Below are 20283 nucleotides of genomic sequence, written 5' to 3'. Positions count from 1 at the left end.
ATTATTCTTCCGTCCTGGAGCGCCATCATTTGTATTACCTGAGACTATTTCACGTAATCAGGGCAAGACTGAATGTGACTATTAACATTGAACTGATTGTATTGCATATTGGCCCCATTTTCATCCACTTGCTTGTTGCCAAATCATTGCATTATTGTTCCCTGGGTCCTATTCTGAATCTGCCCCTTTGTGATTTTGTTGTGTCGTGTCTCACTGTTGATTTGCTAAGTTTCTGTAAATAAATCCCTGTAAATTTATAAAAGAATTCTAATTCCAATATGGCGACCTTCCATCTTAAATTGTAAATCCAGGAAAATTCTAAGGTAAGTTTTCACATAACTTATTCCCTTGCTCATAAACTGGACTTCCTTGGTTTTGTGGCAGCATCAATTATAGTTTTGATTAAATTTCTTACCAAGGCGAAGGCCAGTTTATGACAACAATATATATATATATATATATATATATATATATATATATATATATATATATATATATATATATATATATATATATATATATATATATATATATATATGTATTTTATATATATAATACATGTGTGTGTGTTTCCTAAATTTGCAATGCTTCTCTTCTCATCATTTTTTACAACTCCGAAATGTTTTAACTGTCATGTAAACAGAGTCTTCTTTGGTTTGTCAAATCAATACCAATCTGGAACACTTTAGTTCAGCATAGTCATCACAACGTTCTTTTTATTTGGGAACTAAAATCAACACTATGTGTTTATGTCAGTGCTAAATGGGCACCCAAATATTAAACTGCAAGAAAAGAGGATATAATATATTGGAGGATCAGGATGACATGTCAGTTGCAGAGAAATTTTTCAGCTTGGTTAAAGGGGAGTATAAGTTCAAACTGGGTCTCGAGGAACTGGAGATGTTTATTATAAAAAAAAGCAGTATACATAGGTTACTTTCATGTAATAAATACAGTAGAGTGAAGTTCAGAACATCGCAAGCTTCTTACCACACTCTGTGTTTGCAATACATAAACGTTTCAAAATTTGTCGCTTTTCACACCCAGACAGTTCTGAAAATGTAGAACAAATGACAATTTATATACTGCAATTTTATCCTGACATCAAGCGCGATGATATTCTTTTGTTTGCTGCTGAAAATGTCTTGTTAACTCTGCTACATACTGTAAATGAATTGTCGCAGCCTAGAAGCTGCCATTTTTATAGATTCGGCCATATATTACTTGACTATTACAATGATTCAATATTTTTTCTTCCAAATGTACACCCACGTAGATTTTCTTGTCTTCCTTCAAGGTAACACATCTCATACAGATGTCATTTATACGAGATTTCTTGATCTACTTCCATTTCCCACCCAGCCGTCCGATGCCTTCAGAACTCTTATTCAGATTTCCCATCTTCATACGGGTCAGCCTTGAGAGTCTTAAAATGTTCTCATTGCTGTGGTTAAACGACTCCTGAAGAATAATGGCTGGTTTCCTTCTTCCAGTTCCTATTCATAGCCGACATAAGTAACGCGTTACACTATTTTTCTAAATTATACAGGACGCATCAGACAACGAAAAAAAGTTAATTTAAAAAATGCCTAGCGAAGAAGCGTAACATCTCATAACGACAGGAAACGCATCAAGCAGGAGACTAATGAAAGATTAAATCGCAGAGATTGCCTGACGCCTCTGAAACTTTCAGAATGATCTGAGGACACACCCGTTTCCCCATCAGCTGCAAATCAAGACAAAGGAGATGTTCACATCTCCATAAATCAACGGGAGTCATGCACAGCTCTCATCCCTTTATTGATTCAGCCCTAATGGCTGCAACGCGAGAGATCACTCTTCCGAGTAACACGAGTTGCCGGGCGACGACGATGCTACCTGTTGAACAGGAAGTGCATTCGAGATTTTTTAAAATTATATTTCTCTATCTTAGCTCAGGATCTGACGTTTAGAAAATCCTGTATTCGAATGCTGTTAACTCAAGCTACTTAGCAAAAGATGCTCCAGTAACTGCGATCAGAAGGAATCAAACGGCGAACGAGAATAGGAAACAGGAAAATCGTTTTCTCCTAAACATAACCAAGGTACATAAAAAAGAAAAATACAAGTATTTTCAAATACTCACGGCTACGCTTACAAGTCTTCTCTCTGCCTCTTTGGAAGTTTTAATTAAATTGTGGAAAGGGGTTGGGGAAGAGAGCATACAAAAATAAAAAAAATAACTGGTTTTCCCTTCTAGTGTTGGGGAATAAAAATTGGGTAGGGGAGGTGAAAGTCATAGACTGAGAATACAAATGGTGGTTGGAGAACGCATGCCCACACACACACATATGTATATATATACACACACACACACACACACACACATACGAGGGAGAGAGGCAATGTGAAGAGTGTTAAGGATATGTGGTACAAAAGAAGAGTCGTTAAGTGAAATTCAAAACTTTTAATGATGGAAGCAAAGCATGTGTTCGAATATGACTAGTTTGGTTTAAAAGTTGGTCTGAAGCAAGGCTGTGTCATGTTACCCCGGCTTATTTAAAAACTTTATAGACGGAGTGATGCAAGATACCAGAGAGGGAAATTAGACATAAATACAATGTTGCAGCATAAGAAACTTAATAGGGAGTGGAGGGTAGAGTTATTCGACTGATACAGCAAATGAACAGTACAGATTCGGGATAGTGAAGAGAAGCTGCAAAAACTAGTGATGGAGTTTGAAAGTTTTTTTTTTTTAAGAGGAGAAGGTTTACAGCATGTGTCAGGTTAGGAGGTTAATTGAAATGGAAAGATGGAGTAATGTGCTATTATTTGCATAGAAATTCATGGGTAACTATAGATGATGATCGTGGAAATAGGTTGAGCAAGGAAAGGCAAAGATAATAGCAAGGTGCACGTAAGTTTGACGAGACTTGTAGTGTCTATGGAAGCCAGGGTGGAAATGTATGAAGGGATTGTCAAGGCAACTTTCTTTTATGGAAGCAAAGAGTGGAGGTTGAGTGCGATTGGTAGAAAAAAGACGGTAGCTGTTGAGATGAATTGCTGGCATAGTATGTATGGCATAAGGAGACTGGAATGTTCATGAACGGGGAGATATATATTTGTGATAAAAGAATAAATAAATAGAAGTCAGCAGAGGTAAAAGGATAGATCGGTGTTTTAAGAAGGTTTGGTCATATGGAAAGACTGGAGGACAGTGGGCTGGTAAAAGGAGGGCATAATATGAAAGTGTTATGAGGAGGAAGGAGAGGAAGACCTTGAAAGTGTTAGATAGAAGGCGCAAAAGAGGTACTAGAAAGAAGGGCTATAATATTCAGGTGGTGTGAGGATGCATGCAAGGAGTTGAAACACAGTGTGTATCTGAATTCGAAGCGCTGTGGTGAGTCCTCTCTTTAGGTGCATGGAGAGGTAATGTGGAGGATGTTTTCTGCACAGGTTGATCATCTGCAATTCAGGAGTTGGAATATGAATGTGGTAACGACTGTTTTGTTTTTCCCGGAGCCATTCCCCGTTACGAGAGACCGTGTGATTCTCAAAACACACAACACACACACGTCCATGATGACGATGATGGGAAACATCGACGAGACTGAGAATACGACCCTGGAGCAATTTTCATTCCTATCCACCCACCTCTTTTCCCAGCTACCAGAGAGAGAGAGAGAGAGAGAGAGAGAGAGAGAGAGAGCATGATCAACATTTCAAGTGTTTCCTCAAGATATTTGCTTAACTGTTTGCAGTTTTCGAGGCACTACTTTCCCGAATGATTACTTCCACGTGAAAGTGAGAACGGAAATGTCCACCATAAATCTGAATAAAGCAATCTAAAATGTCCTTCTTAACAAATTTTACTTCCATCCATTTATACAAATTTTACAGACATAATATGTATTGCAATTAGAAGACAGCCAAACCCTGGAAACCAATTCACTAAAGTGGGACGCTTTCCTTCTCGTAGAATAAACTGTGCTCTCTACACATGTTCGCTTTCACGTGTGATCTCATGTGAGTATAAATGTGACAGAGAGATGCACATGTATGTCTGTGTGAGCTGCGATAAGTGGCCATCAATGTCTGCCATTCAGTAACGTGTTTGTTATATCGATGGTGTCTTAGTCAGTGATAACAACGTTGGCTCTAATTAGGACCCAGTTGGTTGACCACCCACGACAGTAAGGCGTCGCTAGCACATCCGAGTCCACAGACCATTCGTGAGGTTACTGACCTGGGAACGGCAATCTACTCAAAAATATAATTCTCCGAAATTTGCAATATAGACCTTATGCGTTTCGTTTGTGGGGCAATGGGTCACTAACAGGAATTAAAAGCAGATAAAGTGAGCGAGTACGTATGTATGTATGTATGTATGTATGATATATACCTTCTCATATTCCCCAAATCTGTATCTGTTATGCAATATATAATTTATCACCTCTGTTTACTGATACCGTTTAATCGGACTTTCACTGAATTTCTTTGAAAAACCCAAACTGTAGAAACAGAAAAATTTATCCAGGGCTCCAACTACAGTATGGATGAGAAATGTGGTCAGCATTTACCCACAAGACTAAAACTAGTATGTATTGTCGTTTTTGTATTTCCCTCTATGTATGTACCTGCGTACCTACAGAAAGAAATCTGTAGTTACCAGCATCGGTGTCCTATCACAGCCTTCCGTATAATCGTCCTCAATAATTAATGGAAACAACAGTTGTCGCAACTATGTTCAACACGAGAGTATCAAATGACGATTCCCTCAACAGAAATTCGAGAGCTACAATTACAACAGAAGTTTCAATCACAGCCTTGAATTCACTAAGCTCGAGCTGCTGCATGTAATTCCTAACTGAATTATACGTTTGACTTTATCTCTTCTTTACTTCTCTACTCATGATAACTGATATATTTAGGCTACAGAGTACAACAGAAGTTAACGGAAGATATTTCGGTGACTGAAAGGTTACAAGAAATATGAAGAGATATAAATTTTTTCCCTTTAAACATTAATAAGTTTCAAGTAAACACAGAGCAAGACCCCAATCACACTTGGGGTACGACCAACTGCCGACTTCCGACAACTACTGGTCAGTAGCTGGTTCTCAGGTGTCGTACAGAGTTTTTGTACTGCCTGTAAACGGTTGTCAATCTTCGGCAAGTGACTGTTTGGGCATTTTGGTCGGCTGAAGATAAAAGTTACGCTATCAGTTACCTTTTGCCGACCCAGTGGTCGAGAAAAGGTTGGGGAACAATTCACGGACTGGCCTTCGGTGGTTGACTGACTCGTCGAGCAGTTTTCGGTCGTCTAATTTCAGCAACTGATCGGTAAAAATTCGCGAAATTAACTGAACGGTCGCCAACCATCAGTATCGACAGCACTTGGCAAGCGATCAGCAACCGTTCACCAATTCCCGAGATTATGTTATTGAAGAAACAATCCAGAAAAACTTAGTGATTTCTTCTTCCCCGGAGGAGTGGCGCCATTGGATTTTCATGAACTCATGAGGTACCCACTAAGACTAGTAATTCTCTCTCTCTCTCTCTCTCTCTCTCTCTCTCTCTCTCTCTCTCTCTGTGTCGGCAGAGTTCTCGGCTAGCACTCTGCTAGGCCTGAGTTCGAGTCTCCGGCCGGTCAATGAAGAATTGGAGGAATTTATTTCTGGTGATAGAAATTCATGTCCCGGTATAATGTGGTTCAGATTCCACAATAAGCTGTAGGTACCGTTGCTAGGTAACCAACTGGTTCTTAGCCACGTAAAATAAGTCTAATCTTTCAGGCCAGCCCTAGGAGAGCAATTAATCAGCTCAGTGGTCTGGTTAAACTAAGGTATACTTAACTTCTCTCTCTCTCTCTCTCTCTCTCTCTGTGTGTGTGTGTGTGTTTTATAAATACAACAGCTATATAAATTTGGTGGAGGCTACTGCGCAAAGGCAGCAAAGCAAAGAAATAAAAATTAAATGGATTGATTATTTACTTTGCTATCACCCGAGAAGTAATACAACAATAATTTGGCAGAGTACTTGAAGTTCTTAATGTAGCTTTTTTTTTTTAGGAACATTAAAATTAATCATATTTATTTACGCAAGCGAGACAATGCATAGGTTTAGAAAGCACAGATGTTATATGATATTTACTGTATATATATGTATAATATATATATATATATATATATATATATATATATATATATATATATATATATATATATACAGTATATGTATATATGTATATATACAGTTATGTATCTACATATATAGACATATATATATATACATATATACATATATGTGTATATACATACATTTACATATATATATAATGTATACACACATATATATATACTGTGTAATATATATATATATATATATATATATATATATATATATATATATATATATATATATATATATATATATATATTCCCACAAATCTTTTCTTAAGAAAGATAGCCTCCAGAGGGATTTTTTAACAAACAATATTTTGGGACAAGATACTCCTTGACCGAACACCGTACTTACACCAGCCATTAATCTGCTACCAGTTGTTCATTGTCGCTAATAAATCACCGACCAATTACCGAAATTTGCCCGAGCAGGCGGCCATCAATCTTCGGAAATCTTTAATGACCGGACACTTTTCGTACGGGACTCAACAGCCTGTCCCCGTAAGGGTGTAGTGCTGTTAGTGTAACTCATGCGGTGCACTGTAGGCATTACTTAGGGTTCTTTGCAGCGTCCCTTCGGCCCCTAAGTGCAACCCCTTCCGTTTCTTTTACTGTACCTCTGTTCACATTCTCTTTCTTCCATCTTGCTTTCCACCCTCTCCTAACAATTGAGTCGTAGTGCAACTGCGAGGTTTTACTCCTGTTACATCTTTCAAAGCTTTTTACTCTCAATTTCCCTTTCAGCGCTGAATGACCTCATAGGTCCCAGAACTTGGCCATCGGCCTAAATCCTACATTCAAATTTAAAATTCAAAGTCAAAAATTTTATTGACATAAATTAATACATCAAAAGGAGTGTACAGCATGCTGTAACACCCACTCATTCTTTCTAAAATACAATCTCAGTGTTTACAATAAGTGATAGTATTTGTAAATTGTAAAATATAATGCAACAATATAATGTGCCTAAGATAAAGTATAGGGCTTACAGACAATATTCAAAACCTTATGTCTAAATCCTACATTCTATTCTATTCTGTTCTTAACAGGCCGTCTTACCACCGATCGGCAAATTTTGGGGCTTTGGTCCAAATGGTTGTCGCTGCGACGCTGACGTCGGAGCGGGTTGTACTCTCGTGTGACTCAGCTTCTGCTTTCATTTTATCCACGAAATGTCACAGCGTGAACAAGATAACACATGGCGGAAGACGTCGATTATTCTCTCCGAAATACAGGATCTGCACCGTTCATTTTCATAAGGTGTGAATGCTGAGCGACAATGAAAGGGGCTTCCACCATGCAGTTTGCAGTTAAGGTAAACAGGATTTAAACTTTTGAATCAAAATGATGGCCTTTAGGGAAAAGTAAGAACTGATTCTAAATGAAAATCAAGAGCAAAAGTAATACCTAGTATTGGAAGAGGTTATTATTATTATTATTATTATTATTATTATTATTATTATTATTATTATTATTATTATTAAATTATTATTATTATTATTTACATAATAATAAATAATAATAATAATAATAATAATAATAATAATAATAATAATAATAATAATAATAATTAATAATTATTATTATTATTATTATTATTATTATTATTATTATTATTATTATTATTATTATTATTCCTAACAAAGAAACGTTTTGTCTTATTAGAGAATTTTTCGGGCTTGGAAACTATATATGAAAGTTCAAAATGACCGAATAGTCAATCAACTTAAGTAAGGTCAAACAAATAAAGATCACGTTTGAAAATTCTGCAATAGTTTCGTAAACAGAAAATAAAAAAAAAATTTCAATGATTAATGTTCGCCAATATAAAAGTGCTCAAACTGCCTTCATTTCTCGCCAAATCCATTAGTCAATATTGATATTTCGTTCAATAGGTGGAACCTTTTCTCAGTTTCGGCAGATTTTTCAAAAAGGGGTTTTCTTTAAAGTCTTTAATCAGTGATGAGTTTTACGTTTTAGGTACAATAAGTCGAATCACAAAATTACTTTTTAATTATAAAACAACACCAGTTGTAAAAGATTTTCCATTATGACAAGAAATTCTTGCAATGAAAAATTAAGTCCCTTGGGAAATTCTCCGTGAAGTAAACTGATTGACAAAAAAAATTACTAAAACTCTATTAATTTCGATCACGATAGTTTAAACAACGGAACTCGCGACAACCCACCACTGCGGATGCTTCGTTCTTAGAAGGATCCGAGGGCGCGCCAGTAAACTGTTCCCTTCAATGCCGGCGATCTGAGCACGAACATCTTCGCAGCCAAATGCATATCCAATATGTAAATCGCAAAGGAGATCACAAAGAGGGCCATCACCACTGGCCATTATTGGAGTCGTGAGATGGTCGTGGCGAACATAAATGCAGCAGCCAACGGTTGGACGTCGGTAAAATATTCATCGTTACCTCTCAAGGCCGAAATTGAATAGCAAACAAATGGTCTGGTATACACACACACAAATTGATAAGAGTTATTTAGATAATCACATGGAAGTATTGTAAATAAGCGAATAAAAATTCATCTGTCATATATATATATATATATATATATATATATATATATATATATATATATATATATATATGTGTGTGTGTGTGTGTGTGTGTGTGTGTGTGTACATTAAACACAAGATGCTTATAAGTTAATGCTGTTACCTTCAACACCGATAACAGAAGAAGCCCCAGCCAAAATATAAGGTTTCCTTTGTTAATTGTCTTTTCATGGGTTCTTAAATTAACAGAAACCTGATACCTGATACATTATAACAGGATATTCACACACACATTATAAAAAAATATATATGTGTGTATATATAAGTATATATATGTATATATATATATATATATATATATATATATATATATATATATATATATACATACATATATATATATACATATATATATATATATATAATTTATATAATTTTATATATATATAAACTATATAAAATATATATTCACACATACATATCTATAACCTGAAAAAGCCATTACTTCGTGTTAAGAGATGAAGACTTACCGTTTAGTAGGAAATACCAAAGGGGAATGAAAAAAATAATAATAATGTCACGAACCACTCCAATAACTAACTGATTAAAAATAGGACCACTCACCTTCCCAAGTCAGTGGCCTCGAGGTCCTGGACCATTTTGGAGACGTTGGCTGCAGGTTCGAAGGATTTGCCGAGTTTGTGGATGAGTGCCGTTGTAGAGGAAGTCTTGAATAAACCCAGCGTCCGGCGTTTCAGCCCGTGAGACAGACAAGCTTCGACGGCAGCTGCGGAGAAAGAAACATTTCCGTGAATATTACTCGCTGAAGAGAACCGACGAATTTGCCCTGCGGCTATCACGAGATGCATGGCTGCAACGTGTGTGAGACATGCTCTCTCTCTCTCTCTCTCTCTCTCTCTCTCTCTCTCTCTCTCTCTCTCTCTCTCTCTCTCTCTCTCTCTCTCTCTCTCTCTCTATTTTTCAAGGAATGTGACTATCAGCCTTCCGGTATTACAGTATTCGTAGTCATTCGTTGCCATTTGACAAAGAATTCTACTTTTAATTACTCCACTACATCTAATAACGGTGTCTTCTCTCAAAGAAGCAACATCAAAGAAATCTCTCCATTTTTAAAGTGTTGTCGTTCCATTCATGTCTTGTCACATCGCAATTTAGGCTCTCTCACATATTTACAACAATCTTCTGAAGGGTTTTCATCTCAAGTTTCAGCGTCAAAATTATTCATCTGCACTATTCGGTAAAAGTTCTTTGATAAATAAAAAAATTCTAAATTACAGAAAAATTCACAATTAATTAGAAGTCGTAATTGTATTGGAGGATAATTATAATTCTGTAAAAATCAAGTCATGAAATTAAATCAAATTAACTGACCACCGACGATAAAAATGGAAAATAAAACTGAGCATTAATCACAGCAAAACTATAAACCTAAATAAACAATCTAAGTAAAGTTAAATACCAAAATTAAACGCAAGTTAAAATAAAACTAGACAACTGATAGTAGAGAAACAATTATGAGAATGACAATCTCAGATAAGAATGACTATAAAAATAAAGATTACATCAATGTTATCAGGGGTTATATCCGGATTAAAAGAAATTACAAAATACAGACTCAAAGCAAAAACAGCATAAGATTAACAAGGATTAAAGTGATCAATACTTAACTTCAGAGTGAAGTTTGGATGAGAATCAAGATATACTATAATGTAAAATAAAATATTAAAAAAATTAAAATAAGCTTTTATTAAAATGCACTATAAAGTAAAAAAAATATATATATTTTTTGAGACACACCAGGATTTTCTTACAATTAATCATGTCTAGAAAAATAAAAGCGTGGGCCCCAAACATGGAAGGAAATGCTACAGGGAAGGAAATATATTTTCTTATTTCTTGTAGCATTTCCTTCCACGTCTGTCGACCACGCTTTTATTTTTGTAGACATGATTAATTGTAAGAAAATCCTGGTGTCTCAAAAATAATTTTTTACTTTTTAGTGCATTTTAATAAAAGCGTGTTTAAACGTTTTTATTTTATTTTATACTTTTTAGCTTTGACAGAAATTGTAACCGAATTATGATTGTAGCTAATGAAATTGAACGTGTTATCCTGTCGAGCCAAAGGAGGTTTGAAAAATCCGTAGAGTTAATACCTTATTCTATCAAATCAAAGAAGGTATGAAAAATCCTTACTGTAGAGTTTCATAAAAAGCCTGATATACTGTAGGCCACTGCTGACCTACCGATCACGTAAGGTTGTATTGTTACCGGGATTGAGTAACCATGCAAAATTTTAAGTCCATCAGATAATGGGAACAGGTCGAAAATTCAGTTACAAGATTTGACCCAAACAGATGGACAGGCGCAGAAGTCAAGTTACATAAAAGCATGTAAAAACTAAATACAAACCCAACGCATATATCAAATTACAAATGAGAGTAAACAAAAACATTAAAAATAAATTTACCTTTAAACATAACTTCAAGCAGAACCTTGGTTAAATGTCGATTAACAGCAGCACAAAAACCGGTGAAAAAATCGCAGCAAAAATCTATTCGTGAGCCATGATAACGATCCACTTTTAAAACATGAGTCAAGTTTAGCCGTAACCAATGACAATGTAATTAGAAACTCGCATCAGCTTTTAAAAGTCTGGTGAGTCTCTCCGATGAAAAAGGTGTTTAATTGGAAACACACACGCCCACACACTCACGCCTGCACACAGACATGTGTGTGCATATATATATATATATATATATATATATATATATATATATATATATATATATATATATATATGAAAATAAAGGCCCATAAAAACACTATTTAAACGTTGAAACCATATGTTTCCGGGCACTTGTTTCTGTGCCCCTGTTCACTGGTAGAATATGGACAGGTGGAAAGTTACAATGGTATATATACAAAAACATGAGGTGTGGCCTTAGGCCTCCGATGTTATGAAGGTGGCGTTTCTTAAGAAGGAGGAGAGTGACCAAATTCCTAGTGGTTTTGGCCTCATTAGCTCCCGTTTGGCGATGGATCTGGCGGTCGCGTTTCTTGGTCATCTTCGTCAGGAGGGGTTTGAGGATTAAAGTCCGAAACTCCTGACAGGTTCTGGTCCAGCATCTTTCTTTGTACACAGCTACTCTTGAAAACCAACTCCGCCCTTCCAGTTAATGACATGCCCTGTATTTCTGATATGTAGGAAAATTCCCGAACTCTCCGAAGCGTAACGTACTGATATATAAATGATATTCACCAGTGAACAGGGCACAGAAACAAGTGCCCTAAATATATGGTTTCAACGTTTAAATAGTGTTTTTATGGGCCTTTTTATTTTTCATATTAGTATTACAGGAAAAGACATTCATATATATATATATATATATATATATATATATATATATATATATATATATATATATATATATATATATATATATATCAGTACATTGCTTGGATATAAAGTGAAACTGGTCAGGATCTACACCCCGTCTCTTATTTTTCACCTGTGGTAATGTGTGATAAATGAATCACGTACAAAAGTGATTATAATCATTCATATATATATATATATATATATATATATATATTTATTAACTTTTTTTAACTATTGGTAGTATAAACCAGATTTTTTCTGTAAAAAGTGAGAAAACTGTATAAAAATCTAAAAAAACATTGACCACTGTAAAAAATACAGTAGAGATAACGTAAAACACTGAAGTTCTGTAGGGGTATTTTAAACTCTATAACACAACATAAAAACTTATGATTAACGGCTTATTAAAAAAAAAAAGGAAACACTAGGGAATCGGAAAAAGTCTGCTGCCAGAATGAAATGAAATGAACTAAAACAGAACCTAAGCAAAAATTAAATGCATAAAATCTCTCAACATGAAGAACAATAGTAAAAGGTCCATAATTTACAACACTACAAAGATACGATGCAACTCGATTCCAGAAAATCTCAGTAATGAAAATCTCTCAATAACGGCCTCCCTTACTCACGGACAAGAAAATACTGACACAAACAAGATCTCAGATTGCTCGCCCTTTCTCGGTGTCAATATTCTCGTTTTAAACACACCCTAGGCGGACTGGTAGTTCTCCTTTGTTCATCCTCGTTATTTTCCACATTTATAACTTCCCTCAAATTCAAACTGAACCGTAGTTACTAGCTTACTTACGCCGATATATACACCTTCATTCACGCGATTCACTGCATGTTTGTATATATATATATATATATATATATATATATATATATATATATATATATATATATATATATATATATATATATATATATATATATGTATGTGTGTGTGTTTGTGTGTGTATGTATGTTTATTGGTTATTTTACATATATATTTTATATATATATATATATATATATACAGTATATTTGACTGAATTTTATCACATCACCGTGATTCATATACATGCATTAAGCTGCAAACGTCCTTTAAAATATCCAATTCGCTCTGCCTCGGAAATAATGTTTTCATATATATTATTTCCGAGGCAGAGCGAACTGATATTATATAGGACGTTTGTAGCTTAATTTATATATATTATATATATATATATATATATATATATATATATATATATATATATATATATATATATATATAAGGACTTCCAGTAAGTTAAAGAATTAACTCCATTGGCAGACTAAGTTATAGGAATAGATATATATATATATATATATATATGCATATACATATATATTGTTTATATTATATATATACATATATATATATTATGTTTATATATATATATATATATATATATATATATATATATATATATATATATATATATATATATATATATATAATATATATAAATATACATCTACAAATATATATATATATATATATATATATATATATACAATATACATATACAAATATATTTAACCAGTTAATTTTCCATAATGTACCAATTAACCAGTTCATTTCGAATATAATGCAGAGATTTAAAGACTTAGTATTATTTCCCCCACACGGCTATCCACAATATTTCTTCATTTCTACGAAGCATGATAAAGCGACATATATGTAAGCCTATCTGATAGAGAGAGTGTGCCGGGTGTTACACAGGCGTGAGGAACACCAGATGTGGAAGGAAGGAACCAAAGGAGAAAAGAGAAATACCGAGTTGTCTTGATAAGTATTTCAATACTAAATTTTCGCATCTGGTACTAAGAAAATTTACTTTTCTGTGCATTTTTTTTAATTACTTGTACATACAGTTTTGTAACATTGCCTTATGTATACATTTCTCTGGATTTGAGGAATCCATGTTTGCGTGCAAATAGGCAATTGCAAATGGAAAGATTATAATAGTTTAAGAACTATAACATCACTATATATATATTTATATATATATATATATATATATATATATATATATATGTGTGTGTGTGTGTGTGTGTGTGTGTTGTGTGTGTGTGTGTGTGTGTAGATATAATACTATAACTTTAAATCTCTGGGGGAAATGGAAAATTATCTTTAAATCTCTGCATTGATAATGAAAATTATATATATTAATATATATATATATATATATGTATATATATACAGTATATGTATATATATATAATACATATAATAGAGCCTCGATGGCTCGGTCAGTAGAGCAGCAGCCTAGGACTTCACAGAGGTCTGTGGCGCGGGTTCAAATCCGCAGCCGACCGGTCAGAGAGGCGGACACTTTGCTATCCATGTAGACACCCCGGGATTATGTATGTAATCAACGGATAGGTTTGCTGAAAGCAAATGGGTGTTACAGACTAATACACACATAAACAAAGCCACTCCAACATCTTCTAAAAACATAACAGACACCTCACACGTCTCGAACTGTCGACCTAACCGCTCAGTTCTCCTCGCTGCTGGGGGAAAGGGAGCTGGTGATTTGGTACCATACATGTACACATTCACTACCGGGGTCTAAGCGATGTCAGGCAGGGCAGCCGATCGAGGCCACGGCCTACCCTAACGCCAAATCAAAGTCCTTCAAAAGAAGGCATCATGCTTACCCCATATAAAAATGGGAAAAAGCACGTTAAAACGAAGACGATATAATATATATAATATATAAAGACAAAATCCACGAAGGAAAGAGAAACAATGGAGTGCCACAAGGCCTTTCAACTTCTAGTCCTTAACTTAGTCTGCTAAGTTAAGGACTAGAAGTCGAAAGGCCTTGCAGCGCTCCATTGTTTCTCTTTCCTTCGCGGATTTTGTCTTTATTTATATATTCATTTTCGTGATTCAGTTATACATACATACACATACACACACACACATATATACAGTATATATGTGTGTGTGGGTGTGTGTATAGGGATAGATAGATAGATAGATATAGATAGATATATATACACAAATATATAAACATATACATAAATATACTCCCAGAAGCCATTAGCTTTATGATTGTCGGCATGAAGTTGCTTATTCCATGATCGTTCCCAATCTGGTAACATGCCACCGCAGTTGACTAAGAACCAGATACCTATTTCACCGAAAAGGTGCCTTAGATATAAAGACGAAACCAGTCAGGATTTATACCCAGTTTTTCATTTTCCCTATGGTATAACTGTATATGTACATCAGGTTGTTATTATTATTATTATTATTATTATTATTATTATTATTATTATTATTATTATTATTATTATTATTTATATATTATAGATAGATACATATATACATATATATAGATAGATATATAGACACATGTGTAACAGGTAGATATATATATATATATATATATATGTGTAAATATATATATATATACTGTATATACGTAATTTGTTCATACATACATATATAAATATACTGAATATTGAACAAAAAAAACTCTTCATTTATAAGAAATACGAACATCCTCTATGTCGGTAAAGGTATGACCAAATCAATGTATAAAAAGACCTCAGATTTTATATAGAATTCTTAACCACATTAACCGCAATGAAAAGAGCGCAATAAAAAAAAAATGCATATTCAAACATACTGTAATTCAGTCAAAGGAATGAGTCAACCAAATAACGCATAATAGCGAACGAATAAAGAGAGAATTCTCGTCTTTCCGAGAATGCGGCCCCCTCCCCCCCCCCGCGGGTCCCTGTCTATCTGTAGAGGAATCTCTATTTGTCTCTGGTCGCCGCTCGCTCTTCTCCAGAGTCTTGGCACCGTTACAGGGGCTGGCTGGATGTGCAGAGTCATCTCGGCATTGTGGATTTAAAAGAAAACACCAGAGAGAAGAAAAAAGGAAAAAGAAAAAAGGTTTGGTCAAATGGTTTGTACTGGGCGGGGAGTATTAGGGTCGAGTGCTTTCACATCTCTGGGGAGAGAGAGAGAGAGAGAGAGAGAGAGAGAGAGAGAGAGAGAGAGAGAGAGAGACCTGTTAGTTATATAACTGTAGGACGAATGTACCTAATATTTTTGAGTACTGTGCTCCTAAATCTCAGGGGGGAGAAAGAAAGAGAAGGAAATAGTTTATTTGCATAAAAGACCTTCCTTATTTCCTTAAAACTTGTCAATATTTGTTTATACTTCAATGGTATTGTGTTCTCTCAAGTGGTAAGCTCTAACACATTTATTATTATGTTGCTGTTGTTGATTTCATTATTGTAATTTCAACACTACTTTCAGCGACAAAGTAATAAAAGAAAGCGACAGATCTAACTTACTCTTTAAGAGCAATTAGGTAATATTGAGAAATAAATGCCTATATGAAGTAATTAGTAGTTCCGTCAACTTACAGTATAACTAATAAAGAATAATTATTAAATTAAAAAACACTCTCTCTCTCTCTCTCTCTCTCTCTCTCTCTCTCTCTCTCTCTCTCAACATTTACCTCTACTTATTTTTCTACTAAGTCCCTTTCTTGTTTCTTTGTACCTTAATATCTGTACATAAGAGGTCTTATATTCATTCTGAAATAAACTTTCGAAGACTTGTTTGGTATGTACTAAACTGGATGATTGTAAGTACAAATATAAGATCACAATCCAAACGTAGATCACAATAATACTTACTTCAAAATAAACTTAACAAGAAATCAATTAAAAGTATAGCTGCCAGGTATCCGAACTAATGAATAACGAAGGGAAATGGAACTTAGAAAATAAATAAAAAGATAAATCCCAAAATAAATCAATAACTAAATGAAATAGAAATCCACAATCCCTAAAAGATATCTTCTCTTATCACCTAAGGCTTGCATTCACCTGTGTCATTTTAAGAGTACTGACAGGGTTAAAAGAAAAAAATAAGTGACAAAAAAGGTTTAAGACTGAATCACATGAAAGGTAATTCCCACTGCTGGCGGCTTTTCAGGATTCTAAAAATCTATAATAACTACAAAGCATGACTAAATATGCTTCTGCTATCATATATGATTTGTTACACATGTCTACTGCACGTGTCTACGCGTATAGGTCTAAATGGAAATTAAGAGAGAGAGAGAGAGAGAGAGATTGCTAATCATATTAAAAACAGGGTTACTTTTATTAAGTTACATCCACGAAATAGACAATTTTCCTTCGCATGCTGATATCATCAGACTGAGAGTCAATACCTATAATTCCTTTGCACATGTTTTATTCACGAGTATTTCGTCTTACTTTCCTATGATGTCCCTCACAAGATCTGAATAGGATTGGAAAGATTATTGGGGGAGTTTTGCAACGGCTCTAACGAACTTAATTCAAAATATGGCTTCGGCAAAACCAATCTGAAAACTAACGAAGGAGGAGAGAGCGCACCTTCAATGAAAAGCCTTCAGAAATATGAATTTTGAATTACGAAAGGAAGCATGTAATGAAAGGAAAATCATGCAAGAAAAGAAAACGCTATGCAAATGGATTCGGTTGTATGAAATTCTCTCTCTCTCTCTCTCTCTCTCTCTCTCTCTCTCTCTCTCTCTCTCTCTCTCTCTCTCTCTCTCTCTCTCTCAAACGCCTTGAGATCCATTTTTCAGGAGTGTTTGAAATCCCCTCCTTTTAAAATTACGTTTTGGGCGATATTCTGGAGTTTGTGATCCAATATCTATGATAGCTGGGTCACCTCACGTACAGCATTGAACTGTCTCACGAGGTTTCATCAGAAGCAAAGAAAAATAAAATTCTGACCTTTAAAGGGACCTGGGCCTATAGGTTAAATAAAAAATTACTCGTTCAAAATATTTACGATAACTGCGTTACTTACAGTGTAACATTCAAGTGTCTCACAGAGATTCATCAAATCAAAATCAAAATAAAATGCTGACCTTCGAAGTGACTTGGTAACCTGGACCTATAGGTCAAGGTAAAAAACATTGGGATGGATGGATGGAAGTATGGAATTTAGGGACAAACCCCAAGCACTAAGATAGCTGCTATCATTAAGGTACTCGCACTCCTTTCGTTATGATTGTGATTAAAAATAAAATACATATAAAAAACAAAGTAAAATAAAATAATTATGACAAATTATGTGAAAGAGAATACATATGTTAAGAAAATGTAAAGGTTAAAAAACATATGACTGGGTAATAAATTATAAAAATATAGGATACATATGTTCAGAAAATAGGAAAGTGGATAAAACATGTTAGGAGAATGAATTATAAAATTAATTATAAATCTATTAGTCACAATGCCCTTGAAAAACCGACGAGAGCTGGGTTGTCTGCATGTACTTCTACCAATGCACCAAAATATGCATTGCATCACAGGGCGTACACTCAGTGGCACTGCTGCCCTCCCAAATGTGCCGATGCTGTTGGTGTACCCAAACCTCAGGCGATAAAACAATTGTACTCCCAACTCTTCGGAAGGAGGACAACCAATAACTTATGCTACTTCTGATGCTATCGTATTCTTATCGCTGGTTAGAAAGGCAAAACATCTCTCTTGCCATTTCCCTCGAATATATGACCTTATGGGTCGTTTTATTTCCAAGCGGGGAACTCGATTCATATGAAACATACTGCTGCGAGCAGAATTTTTCCGCATGTTTTCCTGAATCCCAACATGGGCTGGGACCCAGAAGAAACAAAAGGAATATTTTGACAAATATGTGAACAGTCACTCTAAATGTTGCGAACAAATGGATGCACTGAATTACTATTATTTGAGATGTGTATTGCGCTTCTAGAGTCTGAATATATTACGAAGTCCGTGTTTTTTAATGGCATGCTAGATCCCAAGCTAGATCTCTGCTGTATCCACTGAAACGCAATCTAGGAGCTTTCTCTCAAATGAGTCCTCCTCTAACACCACAATCTGCAAAGATCTCCGTCTGAGCTGAGCCTTATAGGCTTTGCATCATGTTCTTCAAAATTAGCAGGGATGTACTGCCACCTGTGCACCTCATGTGGTGCACCGTAGGCATTACTTAAGGGTCTTTGCAGCGTCCCTTCGGCCCCTAGCTGCAAACTCTTTCATTCCTTTTACTGTGCCTCCGTTCATATTCTCTTTCTTCCATCTGACTTTCCACCTTCTGCTGACTATTGTTTCATAGTGCAACTGTGAGGTTTTCCTCCTGTCACCTTTCAAACCTTCTTACTGTCGATTTCCCTTTCAGCACTGATTGACCTCATTGGTCCCAGCCCTTGGCCAGTGGCCTGAATTCTATACCCTCTCTTAAAAATGAGCTCTGATCAGATTTCCTGAATGTTGCTTTTTATTGATATTCTAAGAGGAAGACGAGATGCCTGGTATGATCCACGGCGAAAGAGATGGCGGTCTCACTTCATCATTTGTTCTGACGATGAACAATTTCATTATCAAGCTTCTCTAATCGTCACACTTTGAAAGGTTCTGAGGTTCTTGCACCAAACCTTTCCAAAGTGCATTCCGGAAGAATCTTGAATCACAGGGGAGGGGGGGTTGATTAAAAGCCGGCCCAACTCAGGGTAGGCGCTAGGAAGGGCATCTGTCCGTAATACATGTACAAAGCCAATCATGAAGTCAGCCGTTCAAAACAGAAGCAACTAGAAGAGGCTCGTTAAAAACAACGACCCCTCCTGGGGATTAAGCTGAGAAGTACCAACCAACTTTCATCGAAATCAGACAAAAATAAAATTAAAAAAAGTTTTGGATTTTAAATTGATCTACAACACTCAAAAATACGTCGACGTCAAATCTATCAGGAGAAAATCACCACCAGTCCACAAGGAACCTACCAAATAAGTGTTCATCGAAATCATTGAAAAAATGGAAGAAAGGGAGAAGATAATAATAATAATAATAATAATAATAATAATAATAATAATAATAATAATAATAATAATAACTTTGGAAGTGGTCCAATGCTATCAATAATGATTATGTTTTATAACTGATGCATAGGGTATTAAGACTGGCTATCATAATTATTAAAATACATACATTTTAGGTCTATATTTGTCGTAACTATAGAAAACATGGCACATCATTTCTAAATTTATATTTATATATAAAAATATCAGAAAATATAAATACCTAATGTTTCTGTGATATCAATTTAGTCTGCAATTAAAATAATGAAAGGTCCAAAAATTCATTCCGGTCTGTGTACACAAGCATGGAATCAAAGGGTTTTAC

General features: G+C 34.9%; 1 protein-coding gene across 3 annotated transcripts in view; it reads right to left on the bottom strand.

The window, feature by feature from the left end:
• The window catches only part of LOC136851632 (small G protein signaling modulator 1-like), a 535265-nt gene that overhangs the window by 111279 nt on the left and 403703 nt on the right, over nucleotides 1-20283 (bottom strand). For all 3 annotated transcript variants that reach the window (XM_067126026.1, XM_067126025.1, XM_067126027.1), the window contains exon 4: nucleotides 9298-9460. In XM_067126026.1, coding sequence (XP_066982127.1) covers nucleotides 9298-9460 — 163 coding nt within the window. The remainder of the gene's footprint in view (nucleotides 1-9297; nucleotides 9461-20283) is intronic.

The sequence above is a fragment of the Macrobrachium rosenbergii genome, chromosome 23 (assembly GCF_040412425.1).
Source record: "Macrobrachium rosenbergii isolate ZJJX-2024 chromosome 23, ASM4041242v1, whole genome shotgun sequence".
In the NCBI taxonomy this organism is placed as follows: Eukaryota; Metazoa; Arthropoda; class Malacostraca; order Decapoda; family Palaemonidae; genus Macrobrachium; species Macrobrachium rosenbergii.
Note: the sequence above shows the minus strand (reverse complement) of the source record. Positions and strands in the feature narration are given on the sequence as shown.